The 17589-nt window shown below is 51.0% G+C and overlaps 1 protein-coding gene across 2 annotated transcripts in view; it reads right to left on the bottom strand.

Moving 5' to 3' along the window:
- The window catches only part of ITGA11 (integrin subunit alpha 11), a 137344-nt gene that overhangs the window by 100275 nt on the left and 19480 nt on the right, over positions 1-17589 (bottom strand). For both annotated transcript variants that reach the window (XM_066276445.1, XM_066276444.1), the window contains exon 2: positions 4334-4445. In XM_066276445.1, the coding sequence (XP_066132542.1) occupies positions 4334-4445 (112 nt within the window). The remainder of the gene's footprint in view (positions 1-4333; positions 4446-17589) is intronic.

Here is a 17589-nt window from a genome sequence, read left to right as displayed (position 1 = left end):
CATGAATATGAGCAGTAGGAAATGAATGGATTATAATACATGAGAATGTTTTATATTATTAATGTTATTATTTTTTTATTAAAGATTTGTCTGCAAGCCAGATGCAGCCATCAAAAGAGCCACATCTGACTCGCGAGCCATAGGTCCCCGACCCCTGCCATAGACCCTCCACTCACCAAGACTTCTCTAGCCTTTCTACCAGACTCCCCCTTCCAGGGTCTCCTCTCAATTCCATCCTCCACATGGTAGCCAGATTGATCACCCTAAAAGTTACACCTCTAGTGAGCCACTTTCCTGCTCTAAAACTCCAATTGTTCTCTATTGCTACCTAGATACAATCCTCTTGCCCTGGTATTTAAAAACCTCCAAAGTATAATCTTTGTTCTCTCAGTCTTTGGTCTCACTGCTCTGCTTTCTGGACCTTCTCCTCCAGCCACTCAGGACAATATCCTATCTCTCAATGTGGCTATTTCTTTTCCAGATTCCCTCTACCCAGTCCTGCTGAATTAGGAGTTCACTCTCCCTTACTCAAACTCCCAGAGTTCCTTCTGTATGCCCTCTTGGTGTTTATCATCCAGGACTGGGCTGTGAGAGTGTATTTCTTCTCTTCCCAGCTGGGCTAAGCACTCATTCTTCCCACATGTTGTTTATGTGACCACGTTAGTGCTGGGCCCTGGGGACACCACAGCCTCAGCTCTCTGTGGGGCCAGCAGCGTAGCCAGTAAGGAAGGATACAACCATTGGAGACTGTATGTTCCTGGCCAGCCTCAGGGCCAGGGCTGCTTCTGTTCTGCGCCCCCTTGGACCTAAGGAGATCTGAGCTCCAGTCCTGGTTCAGACACTTACTAATTACATCATCTCTCTCAGAGTCTCAGCTGCCATGCCTGTAAAATGGGGGCAAGCCTATTTTTACAAGTTGCTCATGTCCCTGAACCTGTATCCCAGGTAATTCACTTTGGTGTCTTAAAGGCCACTGAGTTTCAAGGGTTCCCTTTTAGCGCCCTTGGGTTTTGTCAGGCTGCTGCTCTTGAGGCACTCAAGAGGAGGAGGTGACATGCCCCGCCTTGCCTTGCTGGGAGCTGAGGCTTCTGTCTCCAGGGCTCAGAGAATCTTACCCCTCCCACCCCCATCTCATCGCCAGGAGGCTTCCTGCTCCACAGGACCAAAGGCTTGGAGAAGCCCTCTGTAAACCCTACACTGGAGCTTTGGAACATCAAATGCTCTTAAAAAACCAACTGACTTAATGATCTCAATGTACACACATTAGAGTCATGTGGATTAAATTTCTCTGGAAATACACAAGGGCTTAAAACGCAGGGGCAGAGAACACTCAGCCCGAGAGGAATTTGTTTTCTCTTTTCCTTTTTGTGTGTTTGTGAACATTGTTATTGTTGCTAAAACCCAGGCATGTGTAAAACTGTTCAAGATGTCCGAAGCACTGCTGTGTGTAGCTTGGGTCTGAGTTGCGAATGCGCTGGGCAGATGGGAAAGAGTTAATAAAATAAAGTGGCGGTCTCACCAGATGTGTCCCCTCTCCTCCAGCCATTTACACCAGGTTCTGATGCCCCTGATGGTCAAGAAGGCTCACAATCTGGTAAATGGAGACCAGATCCCATTGGAGCCTGAGCTTGGAGACAGCCAGTGGGTCCTTCTCTGGATCAGTGCTGGGACCTGGATCTCAGGGCAGAGGCTGAGGAGTGATGCTACTCCCCACCAGGATGTCCCTACCCTCAGTGGAGACAGTGAGTCTCCGTGGCCCCAGTCTCCCTGCTGGATTCTTCTGGGGAGCTTTTAAAAATACAGATTCCCTGGCCTTACTGCAGGCCCAGGAAATGCAGACCAAGGTGTGCAAGCTTTGCCTTAAGGACTGAAAGCCAGGCCCGCACCTAGGAGGCAGGAAGGACCCGGGCCACGGGCTGAAGCAACTCCAACACAGGAGAGAGGGCTTGGGGAAGGGAAGGCCGTTTAGGCAAGGGAGAAGGATCCAGGAAGTCTTCACGGAGAAAGTGTCTCACAAAGATGAACATAATTAACACCAGGTCACATTTTGTTTTGTATTTTTTTTTAATTATTTCAAGAATATTGGTGTTGCTCCTTCAACTGGACTGGGAGTTATTTGAGAGTGCAACCATGTCTTACCGAAATAAATATTTTGCAGAGTCTAGTAAAATTTATTAACAGATGCTTAATAAACAAATACTGGTCAAAACAGATTCTATCTTGCAAAAGCCAAGCCCATTTCATCCGTCACCCTTTATACATAAAGAATCTGGATGCTGTGCATCTATGCCTAGGCTGGTCAAGTGAGATTCAAGTGATTAATTCAGTTTTTCAGACTATGTCTCTATAAGAATCTACTAAATGCCGGGGATAATACCCCTGATTTCAGGGAGAAAGAAAATGAAACAGGCAATCATGATCCAGTTTGGTAAATGTTTTCTTAGAAGAAGTGATATCTAAGTTGATAAGAGAATTTGCAAGAGGACTTTCAACTCCAGCCATAAACAACTATGAAAACACAAAATATGTAAAGCAACTGCTTTCAGGTAGTGACCACAATCAATGTAGAGCTCTAGACCTGAGAAAGGGAAGCACGGAGCTAAACCCACACCCGCCCAACTCTCCATGGCGGCACTTCCCTTACAGACCACAGGGGAATGGAGCTCAAACAGGGAGCAGCAGTCCATACCCAATACAAATGAGTACACAAGTATACCCCCAATGAAAATGAGGGTGTCTGTCCATCAAAAGACATGTATATAGAAGAATGTTAGTAGGCTTTCTATTCAAAATAACCAAAATTGAAGCAATCCAAATATGCATCAACAGTAATGGAGAAATAAATTGTGGTGCATTGCTACAGTGGATTATCACACACCAGTGAAGAAGCATGAAGTATAATACAGTCATCAACCTGTCAAACCTCAAAGGCATAATGAGTCAGGTACAACGAGCTGTGATAAAGTTCATGACCTGGCAAAAGGAATCGATGGCAATAGGGTCAGAATAGTCGTTACCTGGAGGTGCACTGACTGTGTGGGGGCACAAAGGAGCTTCCTGGGGAGCTGGAAGTGTTCTTACATTGTGTTCTGGGAGGTCATTACACAAGCATGTACATATGTAGAAGTTTACTGAGCGATATACTTAAGATGTTTACACTTATTGTATCTGAGTTATACCTCAATGGAAAGACATCAAGTAAGATACTCATTTATAAAAGCATGTCTCTCTATCTCTCATTTCTATCTCTATCAGAGAGAATCAGCCAGATGGGTGAGGTGAGTGGGAAGGTAGGAGAAGATATCATGGGAGGAGCTATAGCGTAGGAGGAGGGGCCAGCATGTGCAACCGTCTAGAGTACTGGAAAAACTGATCTAAAGCAATTTGACTAGTGATGAGTGTTGAGCACAACATAGGAGGTGGGGAAAGTGGAAGAAAAAGAGGTTGGGGAGGATAGGCAGAGGCCAGACTGGGAAGAGGGCAGCAGAGGATGTTAACCACCAGTGTTCACATGCTCCCTGAGCGTGGTGAGTGCTTTCAAGAGGCAAAGGCCTTGCCCCTTCTACCCCAGGAAGGACAGAATGCCTTGCCTTCTGTCAGCTACAGACCATCTGAGGGAGGAGCATGGCAACTAACAGTACATGTGCTTGAGGGTCTTATTGGGGGAGGGGTGAAAATGTTCTAAATTTGATTTGCAGTGATGGTTGCATAACTTGGTCAATTTACTTAAAAAAAATCATTGATTTGTACATGTGAGATGAGCAGATTTTATGATATGTAAAATACCACCCAATAAAGTCTTTTTAAAAATTGAAGGTGAATCCTTCCCTCTTCTTAATTGCCCCTCCCCATAGCGGTCCTGGGACCCTCTGGCCTCTCCTTCCACTCTTTCTCATTCCCCGTCCGTTTGCCCCACCAGTGCCTGTGTTTTAGCTTGTGAGCACATTCACATCCACCCCTCAGAAACACCCCCACCCGGTTCTCTAAGAAGCCAGGACCAGAGGCGCTGCCTCGCTGATGAGACACAGAGGCCTTGAGAGGGGTGGAGAGGGGATAACTATTGGTCTCTGATGCCCGCTAACTGCTGCCCCATAACCAGGAGGGGGAACGGTGTTCATTCCCATTTCTCAGATGAGAAGATTGAGGGTGTGTGAAATGGAATGCTCAAGGTTTCACAGTCAGGGGCAGAGCCTGTGCAGCCTCCACCTGCCAGGACAAGAAGTCAAGTCACTGGAAATGGGAGGACCAGTCTGGCAGCTGCTGGGTTCGGTGAAAGGATGGTGGGCAAGCGGTGGGGAGGTCAGGGGTGGGTGGGGTGGCAGCTCCTACTCACCACTTCTTGCCGCCGATGTCATGCTGTTGTACTGTGTAGCCAAAGAAGGAAGCCCTGGAGCCAGAAATAACTCGTGGCTTCTTGGTGTCCATGTTGAAGGTGTTCGTGAACCCTGGGGCAGTGAGAAGAGAGGAGAGCAGAGGGGTCAGGCAGGTGGTGGTCTTGGTCTCAGGGGAAGGGGGCCTCTCTGGAAGCTCACCCACTTTGGAGAGTCTGGGAGGAGTATGTTCCCCTATCCTTGGGGATCCCCTCTAGGAGGTTGTTGACATAGTCCCTGCTTAGAGGAATCCACAGTCTTATGGGAAAAGCCCAGCCCCTGCCCTGGGCGGCCATAATCCAATAGGAGAGGCATATAACCTACTCTTACGGAGACTGGAGACCCATCAGAGTAGAGAGACCAGTCCCTCCCCCAGAAAATTCCCTCCCTCCATCCCTCATTTCTCCAACTCAGTTTCTGGCTTTTGCTGGTCCCCTCTTCTATTTTTCTCTCTTCCCTCCTCTCTCTTCTCCCTTCTCTCATCTTTGCCTACTAAGGAGTCAGTTCTTCCTCAAGACTGACGTCTCAGTGCTACAGCCCCAGCACTGCCAGCTGACCCGGTGGACTGCAAAGCTCTGCCTGGCCTCAGCAGAGGACACGCACCTGCCGGGCGCAGCTGAGGCAGAGCAGAGATGCAGTCCCGGCACCCTTTCACCCCGCCCCGAAGCTCTTCCCTGATTGGTGAAGTCACACGTCAATTTCTACCTGGTGAAAAGCCTTGTTCTTGAGCCAAATGCTTTGCCCCTTTGGCATGCTCGTGCCAAGTTATAAGCAGTAACAACTCGCATCTGTATGGAAGTTTGAGTGTCTGTCATCATTTACCCTCACAGGACTTGGGAGGAGAAAGCATCATCCACATCTGGCAGAGGGGGTTTAGCCCAGTGAGGCTAAGAGTCTGGTTCAGAGCTGCCTTGCTGGTCAGTGGCAGCATCAGGACCAGGATCTCAGCTGCTTGCTCTGCAACTCCTTCCCTCCATTTTCAGGGCGTGTTTAGTCTTATTACACGTCTAAACTGTGTCTCTACCCAGTTGTCACTCCTAACAGGACCACCAAGCTTGGGACCCCCCCGGGGTTTAAGAGGTGGAATCCTACTTCAAGCCAAAAATCTAGCTGAGTGGCAACCGATCAACAAATAGAATTTTATCATTGTTACCCCTTCCATGTGTAGGGCACTTTATAAGTTTCAAAGAACATTCACATGTATGTTATCAATTGATCTCCATAGCAACCTTGATGGGCGCAAATGGAAAGCCAAGGGTTAGAGAGGTGCACCGACCTGCCGGAGAGGAACCTTGAACCTGGGCGCTGACACCTGGGCTGAGTGTTCTAGGGGGACGCCCTGGGGCACCCACTGGAATAAGGCCTGTAGGCCTGCTCTGCAGGAACAAGTGGTTTCTTCCACACTTCCTTTATTTTTCCCCTCAGCAAATAGATGCAGTGGCTAAAAGTTCCATCATTTCAGTCATAGAATTATAGTCCCCAGAGGCAAAACTGAAACACCCGACAGTAGTCTTGTTAGATTTGTGTTATCTCACTTACCCTTGTCAATTGATTATTAGTGCTACCTAGAGCAATAATTTAAGAAAGACCCTGAGGTCAGGTCTGGGCCCAGTGGACAAGACTAGTGTGATCAATGAGCAGTACTTGTTGGGGATACAGGAGAGGACAGTAGAAGCAAGTGGCTATGTGGCTGCCAACCCTGTCTGCACGATTCTTAATCTTCCACATGACTTTGGTGTCATGGCCTTCAGGGGGGCGGGGGAAGAAGAGTATATAGACCGTTAGTGCTTCATTTACAAAGTCCAGACCATGAATGGACCTATCAGCCTGGCTAGCAGCTGGCAGCCTTGGGGGACAGGACCCTAGTCAGGTGAGCCCAGGGGGACGAAGGAGCATAAGTCCTTGGCCAGTGAAGGCATGGCATCAAGGAGAGACACCAGCGACAACTGGGCAAAGCTAGGAGGTGAACAGAGAGGAATTCACTCTCCAACTGTCCCAGGAATGGACACACAGACACAGAAATTCATGCACACATGCACATACATGCACACACGCACACACATGCACAAGCTGCACTCAATCCCTGAGTATGAGGCAACACTTTATCTGGCTCCCTGGCGCCCCCTGGAGACACCCTTTGGTGTTCCCTGGTCCCTGGTCCTCCCTTCCTGCCTCTGGCCATAGTAGAGGGAGGTGGCCCTGAACAAGAGGAAGGTTTGCTCTGGCAGTCAGGAAATCCAGACCCACCCACCACTTCTTGGCCTGCAGTGAAGTAAGAACCAATGAAGATGAGGCCAGAAATTGTGTCTTTGGGGCCTTTCTATTATTAGTGTTTCTTGAACAAATTCAGCAGAAGGATCTTTCCAAGACTTATCACATCCCATCACTCTCCAGCCGCATACCCTCCCTCTGATCAGTCTCTGCCCCCCCCCCCCCCAGCCATACTCCTTACTTGCAAGGCCCTGCAGGAGCTCACCTCACTCCCCCTGACTTCGTTTCCTGTCTTCCCCCTGCATTCCTCTGCTCCAGCCACATTTGCTCCCATCATTCCTTGCTGCTCTGAGAAGGTATCAGGCTTGTTCTCTGATCAGCATCTTTGCCCTGGCTGTTCCCCCTGCCTGGAATGCTCTTCCCTCAGCTATCCACATGTCTCACTCCCTCGAGTCATCATGGTCTTTGTTTCATGCCATTTTGTCCATCACCAGGCCACCCTGTCACTCTCATCCCCTTAGTCTTCATTTTTCCTCATAGCATTATCATAAGCATATTACACACATGTTTATTCTCACGTGGCTGATAATCTATAATATCCTTATGGTCTCTGACTGCCATGCGACACTGCTATTTCCTCACTGGTATATTCTTAGTGCCTCAGATAAATATCCGGCTCACAGTTAATTGCCATAGATATTGGTTGATTGAATTGTTAGAGACCAGGACCTGTGTTTGGCTAGGATGCTTTCTCCTGCCAATGAGGAAGGGGAAAAATAAAACACTGACATATTCTAGGTATTTAACCATTAATTTTATATTAATCAGCTAAATCTCACACTAACCCTGTGCAATAGTTATGATCATACCTCTGGGAAGTTAAATAATTTGTCCCAAATCACTCAGCTGGGAGGAGGTTAGTGCAGGTCCTTGATCAAGTAGCTTGTGGCACTAGGGTGTGTGTCACCCTGGGAGATCAGCCTTTTATACAAAGGACCCACTGGGGGACAGAAAATTCTTTTTGGAAAGGGTCTTCCTTCCTGCCTTCAGGTCCTCCTCGTCTGCCTTTGGGTTTGGTTGAAAGAAGCAAATGGTAGGGAAGGCAGGTGCCCTGTGCTCCTTCCCTCACTTAGGGCTCCATCCAAGACGAGTCCTGTCTCCCCTAGGGTTCCCATCCCTAAGCTCCTGGGCACAGGTTTAGTGAAAGTCTGGCCGCAAGGAAGAGGACCAAAGCCCTCAGGGCTGGGGCACTGCGGTTCAAAATTCTGGTTTCTTTTCCAAGTTAACATTTGCTTCTGACCAAACCGAACCAACTAGAGAATGGATTTCCTAAAAGTGATGTCAAGTGTGCCGCCTGACCTCAGCCCCGACAAGGTCTCTGCGTGCTCCCCGAGGGCACGTGGCTCTCATGCTGGGGGAATGTACTCTGCCCAGAGACTCATGAGCCCCCAATTCCAACAAAACAAAACAAAGTTGTTTTTGATGGGAACCAACAGGCCGGCTGCAGAGATACTGGAGCCGGGTTGGGCAGCTTGCCACTTTTCTGCCCTTGATATTGATGACAGAGGGGGAAAAAACCACAATTCCTGGGTTGCTGTCCCGTGGACTGTGGCCAAAGTTACATCAGCTGCTGCTCCCTTTCTCAGAATCTTATCGTCTTTTAGAAAGCATCAGTGAGTCCCAGAGGGCACTGAAACTACAGCACGGAGCTTGAGCATCACTGGGGCCCCTGGTTCTCAAACCCTTCACTCTACACCAGGGGTCCCCAAACTACGGCCCGCAGGCTCCATGCGGCCCCCTAAGGCCATTTATCCAGCCCCGCCGCACTTCCGGAAGGGGTACCTCTTTCATTGGTGGTCAGTGAGAGGAGCATAGTTCCCATTGAAATACTGGTCAGTTTGTCTATTTAAATTTACTTGTTCTTTATTTTAAATATTATATTTGTTCCGTTTTGTTTTTTTACTTTAAAATAAGATATGTGCAGTGTGCATAGGGATTTGTTCAGTTTTTTTTATAGTCTGGCCCTCCAATGGTCTGAGAGTCAGTGAACTGGCCCCCTATGTAAAAAGTTTGGGGACCCCTGCTCTACACTAAGGTGGAGGTCACCACATCACCAGATGGGGCAGTCAGTCCCTGAGGCTGAGGCATGCTGGCCAACAGTTCTCTAGAGCTGGTGTCAACTCCACAGCTCCACAGGAAGTGTCACTCTAGCTTAAGAAGCATCTGCTGAGAGTCCACGGTGCCCCCCACCCCATCCCGCCCACCTCCACCTCTGCCAAATAACTAAATAACTCTCCAGGGACCTTGGGAGAAAGTCCAAAATCTCCATGTGGCCCCAGGGCCCCTGGAGGCCTCCCCAGCCCTGTGTGAGTTTTCCTTTGGCTCCTTGTGGTCCAGGTATCAGGGTCCCCCTTTCTGCTTCCTCCCACCTTGGGGGCCTTTGCACATGTGTTTCCTCTGCCTGAACATCTCTGATGAGCTTCTCATCACCTTCAAGTCTCAATACAATGTCACATCCTTCCTTCCTCCCCTAGGAAGCCTCCTTGATCCCTGATTATACCAGGTCTTACCTAATGCTCTTATCACCCTTTATACCTCACGAACAGGTGACTGATGACTCGGCCTTTTCTCATTACAGTTAGTAATTAGGCACAATTATAATTCCTCTCACCTCCCCATTAGGAGGGTGGTTCTGTGAGGGCAAGATGGGGTCCGTTTATTCATTGCTGGATCCAGCTCTGAGCCAGGGGCTGACCCCGAACACTGCTGCAAAGTGAGCGGACAGGAAGAGTGTAGAGACCCTGCCAGCGCGGGGCAGCAGCCCACGGAACTGGAACTGCCGAGGGGAAGTACAACGCTGTGACCCGAGTGCTGTGACTGCTGGAGAAGGGAGGGACCGCTGTGGGCTGGGGTGTCAGGAGGCTTTTAGAGGTACGATCCGGCCGTAAGGGCCATGTGTAGGAATTGGAGAGGTGGCCCAAAGGTGGAGGCAGGGAAAGGAGAAAAGAATGGCCTGCTGGGGGGGGAGGGGCGTCACAAATTGCTCGGTCCCCCCTCCCCGCCCCCCCCCCCCCCACCAGGCTCCTTGAGGGTAAGGTACCACACACTGTTCCAAATGTATCTGATTCTCACAACAAACTTTAGAAGTAAGTATATTATTATTTTTATTTTATAGGTGAGGAAATTGAGGCACAATGAAGGCAGGTAATGGCCAAGGTCACAGAGCTAGGAAGCAGGAAGCGGCAGGAATGCACTCTGAGGTCCCATCAGTGCTGCCCGCCACCAACAGGGCTTCCTGGCTTTCAGCTCCCACCCCTTCAGCCACTGAGTTCCTCACTGCGGAGGTCTCACCTAGGCTTGTGCTCCCCCCCCCCCTTCCTTCTTACAAACTCCCGGTCCTGGGTCCCACAGCCTCAGATCCTGCTCACTAGCGCAGTGATCACACCAAGGTCTGCCAGAAAGGCCAGCCCGAGTCCTGAGAGCCTTGGCAGTCTGGATGGAGCACCAGACTTGCGCTAACAGCAAGGGGAAGCCACGGGGGGGGGGGGGGGGGGGGGGGAGGCTACGTGGGAACAGCCCCGCAGCCTGCGGCCAGCCAGGCCTCGCTGGTTCTTTGGGCTCAGCTCTCTGCTGCAGACGCACCTGTGTAAGCAAAAGCTTCATTTTCCTTGGACGTTTGGCCCTGGGGTGGGAGTGAGGGAGGCTGGAATATAACCCAAACTCTGCTACTTTCTCCCTCTTCCCAAGAATCTTCACATCTAAAAGCAAATCACAAAAGGGGGGAGGGGAGCAAAAACCCTGAAACTGGCTAAGCAAGCAACAGGAAATGGTAAAGTGGACCTCCTGCTGCTATGGAGGAAGAGTGAGAACATTCCAGAGTGAGGCAGAACGAGCTTTAGATACATTGACTGCATTGCCATCCCTCTGCCTGAGCAAATTACAAAAGGTGGTGGCCCTTGCTGCCCCCAGCAGCTCTCCTGCCCTGAGGACATTGTTGCAAAGACAGGTGGGGTTGGGAGCATTGCTGATGAGGCCCGAGAGCCTAGTCTAGGCCCCTGCAATAGGCACTAGTGATATATGGGAGAAGAGACAGAGAGAAAGGAGAAAGTGGTCCTACTTCATCAGAGTAGCTCCTAGCCAGTGGGGGGGGGGGTCTCCCCTGGAGAGGGGGTGGTCTCAGCTCAGGGAGCCCTCTGCCTCTGGGGAGAAGTGGGATCTTGCCTTTGGGGGCTGCTGCCCTCCTAGGAGACCTAGTAACTTTGCACTTCCCCAGGATGCTCTCAGGGGAGTGGGGGCTGGGCCCTGCCCTGGGGGGGGGGTCCCTGTGGCTAGAGAATAGTACAGCCCCTCCCCTGCAGGGAGCTGCTTGGGTGACAGATAAGTCACCCTGCACTGTGAGCATTTCTCTGCCTGTACCTCCACTCCTGAGGGGTTTAGTGAATTCCTGTTAAGTGCTGAAGTTAAACCTACACACAAGTGGAGTGGATTTCATCCATCTTCTCCCCATCCCAGGCCTCCGATCAGTGTGAGGACCAGGACTGGATTTCATGGATCTCTTCATTCCCATTATAGGGTTTGGGACACAGTAAAATTAAGTGTTGAATTCAAGGAGCAAACTCAGCTCTGCCTACCAACAACTAACACTGTTAAGCATCACGTACAAGACAGTCACGTGTATTAACTCATTTACTCCTCACGATGGTCCTATGAAATAAGTATTATGATGTTTCCCATTTTTGAAGTGAGGGAACTGAGGCACAGTTTCTGCAACTTGCCCCATGTCACATAAGGAGTAGGTGACAGAGCTGGGATATGAAGTCGGGGTCCCTCTCCAGATTGCATTGATTGTCCAGTTTCTTCGCTCCTCTGTACCCACACCCTTTGCCACGTGACTCTGCAGCTCTCACTAAAGGCGCAGAGTAGATCCTCCCCATTCCTACTTGGCTCTGGGCTGGGCCGTTTGTGGCAGAAATGAAAGTTCTTGGCTGAGGACTTAGGACAGCCTGGTCTGCTCCTGCTTGCTCACCTGCACTTCTGACGTTAATGCGAGAAGTACTTGCTCAGGCTTGCCCACGCCTCCCGGGAGAAGGATGAGGGACATGTGGAGCGGAGCTGCCCCAGCCGAGTTGCGCTAGCCAAACCCAGCCGGGACTCACAAGTCCCCAGACACGTGAGACCAGCGGAGCCACTCAGTTGACCTTAGTTTGGGTCAGCTACGCCCAGCTGCCCGCAGACAGGCGAATTAAATAATTATTGTTTGTCAGTCAGATTTAGGAGAATTATTTATTATACAGCATTATTATAGATAGCATTTGGTAACTGATACAGTCTAGCTCTTAAATGACGGACAATTGGAAAGAAGGAGAAACAATTTCACAGTGACTGGACGAAGACGAAAGAAGAAGGGGGACTGGGGGCTGGGGGGTCTGTGGGGACCGGGCATTTCTGTTGCTCAAGAGCTCATGGGAAAACCCAACGTGAGGCGGGGCTGGGCCTGGACCTGGCCAGTCAGGGAGCAGTGTGGCCCAGCCAGCAGGTCATGACCTCTCCTACCTGAGCCACACACTGAGCCTTAGCGCTGAGCCGTCCTGCTTCACTCAGACACAGAATGGCAGACACAGAGCACAGGCATACAGACAGACCCCCGGCATCGATTCTTGGCTCAGGAGCAGGCTCTGTGTAGCAATAGAGCTTCCATAGAATGAGGGCCCTCCACTACCTCATTTTCTCTCCTCCCAATAAGCAGGGGACATGAACTTCCTGCACCCCCCTCCCCACTCCTGTCCCCATCCCAGACATTAACCACTGGGTCAAAGGTGGTATGTAGCACATCTGTTATTAGGGAAAGGTAACTTATTAGGATTTTAAGAGTAATTAAGGAGTTTAAAGATCAAATGGTCTAGGGGTCTCCAAACTTTAATTTTCTGCAATGAACTCCATCTGTAGGTACAAAATCTATATATGAAAAGCAGACACAAAAAGTTGAGGTTGGGGTTAGGGATAGGGGCCAAGGAGCAGCCCCACATCCCCAGTGGCAGTGCTAAGATACTTCCTGGGAACACTAAGGGGTCCTGGAACATAGTTTGAGAATCACTCAATCGGGTTTAAGACCCTGTTATAAGTGAAAGAACTAAGGCTAGGAGAGGGGTGGTGATTTGTCCAAGGCCACTAGCTTTTCCTCACGCCCACCTTTATTCATCGCCCCTCTGGTCCAACCCTCCTCTCCAGTTCTTCGATTCAGTAACTATCCATTTGGGTCTGTGAGGCTCCAGTTCCATGCTGGCCAGTGGGGACATGCAGTCAGATAAGACATGACTTATGGTCTTCGTAAACTGCATGCACGTGGCATGGGTGGGTCAACAGGCATGTTTGCAAGCCACCAGAACCTGAAGTGAAGCTGAGAGAAGGTTGTACCAGGGCAGGGTGATCTGGGTTCTAATCTCAGCTTTGCCACTAACTTGGCCATGTGTCCATGGAGAGTCACATGATGCCACCTCTCCAGATGGAGTCTCAGTTTCCTCATCTGTAAAATGAGAGGGTTCAAGCTCGCTGGCATCCAAGGCCCAGCCCCAGCACACGTCTGAAAGGTTCTCCTGGGCAAACGCACAGCCAACTTCCAGTTGTTGGCATGTAAACATCCGTCTGGAGTCTCAGCAAACAGTTTAGAGTTGGAGGCCAAGCCATGTGGAGGAATGCAAACCCATCTTAATGGTGGCGGGAGCCAAACACATTTAGGAAGGGAACTCTCCAGGCAACAGTGATCATATTTTGCATTCCTGAGCCAAAGGGAAGAAAAGCATCACCATCTAATACTCTGCATTATCCAGGTCCAGTTTCCTCTCTGTTTGAACCAGGGAGAACTAGCCCCAGAGCCCTGCTTTCCTGACTGTGGTGCTAGGCACCCCCAGATGTCAGAGGGATGGAGGTTTTCATGGGGATCCAGGCAATGTGGTCACTTTCCCAAGAAAGCCCAGCTCTGTCCGGGAGCCAGACTGTACTACTAAGACCTCAGCAGGATTTAAAGCAAGTGGGCAGGGACACCACAGTTCCTTTCAGATCACTCGTTACTTTTCTTTTTAGTCAAAGGAGGTGAGGCAGAGACAGACTCACGCATGCGCCCCAACTGGAATCTACCCAGCAAATCCACTAGGGGGCGATGCTCTGCCCATCTGGGGCCATTGCTCCATTGCAACTAAGGCCATTTTTTTTTTTGTTTTTGTTTTTTTTTCATTTTTCTGAAGCTGGAAACAGGGAGAGACAGTCAGACAGACTCCCGCATGCGCCCGACCGGGATCCACCCGGCACGCCCACCAGGGGCGGTGCTCTGCCCCCCAGGGGGCGATGCTCTGCCCATCCTGGGCATCGCCATATTGCGACCAGAGCCACTCTAGCGCCTGAGGCAGAGGCCACAGAGCCATGCCCAGCGCCCGGGCCATCTTTGCTCCAATGGAGCCTTGGCTGCGGGAGGGGAAGAGAGAGACAGAGAGGAAAGCGCGGCGGAGGGGTGGAGAAGCAAATGGGTGCTTCTCCTGTGTGCCCTGGCCGGGAATCGAACCCGGGTCCTCCGCACGCTAGGCCGACGCTCTACCGCTGAGCCAACCGGCCAGGGCCTAAGGCCATTTTTTTAGCACCTGAAGTGGAGGCCATGGAGCCATCCTCAGTGCCTGGGGCCAACTCACTCCAATTGAGTCATGGCTGCTTGAGGAAAGGAGAAGGGAGAGATAGAGATAGAGAGAAAAGCAAAAAGGGGAAGGGTGGAGAAGCAGATGGGTATTTCTCCTGTGTGCCTGGGCCAGAAATCGAACCCGGGACATCCACACGCTGGGTCGACGCTCCACCACTGAGCCAACTGGCCAGGGCTCCTTCAGACCACTCTTATTTAAAAAATAGTGGACGCCAGGCTGTGTGCACTGACTCCTTGAGTACATGGCCATGTGACCTCAGAGTGACAGAGCCTTCTCTCTCCCTAGAATCTTCTGGGAATGGAAGTAATGCTCCCCTCAGTGGAGAGAAATGGCTAGAGGACCATTAATAAAGTCAAAGGCCAGAGGATGGACTTCTGACTTTAGGATAGCTGGTTCAAGGACGCAGAAAAGGGGACATGGGAATATCATGCCCCCCCTCCAGCCCCTGAGGGCTAAGACTGTTGTGGCTTAGAGACAAGGTTGTGTGGCAGGGGACCTGGATTCCCCCTGGGTTCTGCCAGAGGGTCTGGTGGAACCTTGAACATATAGTGTTTCTCTCTGGGCCTCAGTTTCCCCTTTAGAAAATGAGGAGCAAGTGGTCTAAAGACCTTAGGGATGTCCTGGGTTTCTCTGCCCCTCTTTTCTGTATTCATTCTCAAATCCATCTCCTTTGGGAGGGGAGGAGCACACAAATGGCCACTGTCCCTACAGGTCTCTATCCAATGGGCTTTCAGGACTGAGGCCACCCCTCCCCCCTTCCAGCACTGGGGTCCAACACAAGTGCCCCTCAGCTTCAGGCCACTTATGAAGATGAGCTATGACACCCCTGTGCCTGCCCCCAGTGGCTCAGCATTCAGCTGAAACTACCCCCTGCCAGAATTGAGGGCTGTGACACCAAGCTAGTTCTTACCATTAGGCCTTGATGTCCCTCTGTGCTTCCAAGCAAACTCGCCCCAACTTGGGTCTTTCCAAGAGGGACAGTCCCTTCTCTTTACTCTGCCAAAGACCACCCTGTTTTCTAGCTTCTCTAATCAATTCATCAGTGTCTTACTTCTTTACAAAATGACTACCCTTCTGGATGTCAGTTCGTGCCTCTGTGCTAACTGGTCATTATCCCGCTGCCTTTTTCTCTGAAAGAAACACCATGGAGTCCACCCTGCTTCACATTCATCCAACCACCGAGATCACCAGCTGACCACCATCCTTCCTGTCCCTTCCCTCTGTTGGATACAACCATGTGTCTGCACGGATCTTCCTGTCCGTGGCTTCCCGGCCTCCTGCAGGTCAGAATTTGGCTCACTGTGTGTGTGCCTGCGTGCTTGCGCATGCATGGCCAAGGGATTAGATGGAGTGGACAGGATGGGAGGGGTAACAACAGGAGGAGTTTAGGGAAAGGAGAGGGTTTCGGGGATGGAGGTGCCTTCCATCTGAAGGACCAGCTGTACCCCAGGCTGGATAGAGAAGGGAGATGGGAGAAGGAATCGGTTTGGAGGCTTCCATGGAAAGGCGTCACCCTCCCCATGGCATGAGCACACACTCGTTTCTTCGGCAATGTTTCAGGAAAATTATCTCATTGGGGAACCAGTGTGTCTCCAGCCCACACCCACTGCTGTTCTGAGTACACCAGCAACTGTTTCGTGGGTGCCTGTGGCATATGCTGACTTCCCCAGGAGGAAAAGCCCCAGAACAATATGAACCTTTATGTCCTCCTAATGTTACAAATGTGAAGAAGAGCACGTCAGAATCAGAAAGCTTCCTCGTGCATACAATGAGGGCGCAGACACCGTCTCTAGGTGAGTTCTAGGTTCCACTTGCTCTCTGAGACCTGAGGCCCGAGGAAGCCCTCACACGTGTACAGGGGTGTTAACTGGGAAAGAGTGTTTGTAGTTATGATCTCGTGAGGTCTCTCCAGGCAGCCTCTAACCCACTGTCTGCACGGGAGGAACACTGCCTCCCCCTCCATGCCTGTGCTCTCAGTTCCCTCTGCCTGCTGCCTCTTCTACTGTTGGCCCCTATTCTGCACCACCTGTCAGCAGGGCCCCATGCATGTCCCACGTGCCCTGTCACTCTACCCACCTCATCCCCATCCCATCCTGGGCCCCTACCTGACTGCCCTGCCTCCTGACACCCCTTCCCATCCAAGGTGGAGAGTTTGGGGGACAGGACCCATGCCATGTCCTGTGCCTGCATCCCCTTGGTGCCTAGTGTTAGGCGGTCAACAGGCTCACAGTAAACACACACACTAAGGGCTGGGTCTCTTGAACCAATGGGAATGGAGGCTTAGGAAGGTTACCCGCCATGGCCAAGGTCTTCTAGTTGCTGGGACACAGTGAGAGCGGGGATCAGCCCCCCACGGTCCCGGGCAGTGAGCACTCTCACTCCACTCCTTTCCCAAACCTCCTGGGGACCCAGCTGCTTCAGTACAGTATTTCATTTCATTTCAACAAAGGATTAGGGCTTTTTTTTGTGTGTGTGACAGAGGCAGAGAGAGTCAGAGAGAGAGAGAGGGACAGACAGACAGGAAAGGAGAGATGAGAAGCATCAATTCTTCATTGTAGCACCTCAGTTGTTCATCGATTGCTTTCTCACATGTGCCTTGACTGGGGGACTTCAGCAGAGCTAGTGACCCCTTGTTCAAGCCAGCGACCTTGGGCTCAAGCCAGTGACCTATAAGCTCAAGCCAGCTACTGTGGGGTCATGTCTATGATCCCACACTCATGCCAGTGACCCCAGACTCAAGCTGGTAAGTTCATGCTCAAGCCAGATGAGCCAGCACTCAAGCCAGCGACCTCAGGGTTTCGAACCTGGGTCCTCCGCATCCCAATCTCTATCCACTGTGCCACCATTTGGTCAGGTGGGATTAGGGCTTTCTATCTCCACTGAAAAGGAGAGGAAACAGAGGCTCTAAGACTGACTAGCCTGTGGCCCAGGTGTGGGGGCCTCATCCTGTCTCTTCCAGGCAACACATCCTTAACCCCTTTTCAGTGCCCCTTGGGGCTAGGTGTGTCTGTGAGAGGGTGTCCAGGGCAGCTGAGAGCTCTCCTTGGTGGGGTCAGATCAGACCCTCTACTCAGGCCCAAAGTTTTTGCCCCCCCCCCCCCCCCGCCCAGCTGGACCAGGTATAGTTCTTATCTGTGTAGCTGTCCTTCAGGTGAAACATTGTAACCCCTATACCAACCTTCTCCTGGGTGTGAGAAGAGAGGCTACATTACCTAAGCCGAGGGGTTCTGTCCCTTTTTATCTCTGTGCCCTGCCTGCCCAGTGTTTGGAACATAGCAGGCTCCCTACAGTGCTGGCTGAACAAACCCATGAATGAATGAATG

The sequence above is a fragment of the Saccopteryx bilineata genome, chromosome 4, assembly GCF_036850765.1.
Source record: "Saccopteryx bilineata isolate mSacBil1 chromosome 4, mSacBil1_pri_phased_curated, whole genome shotgun sequence".
In the NCBI taxonomy this organism is placed as follows: domain Eukaryota; kingdom Metazoa; phylum Chordata; class Mammalia; order Chiroptera; family Emballonuridae; genus Saccopteryx; species Saccopteryx bilineata.
The sequence above is the reverse complement of the archived record's forward strand: the minus strand, read 5'-3'. Positions and strand labels throughout refer to the sequence as shown.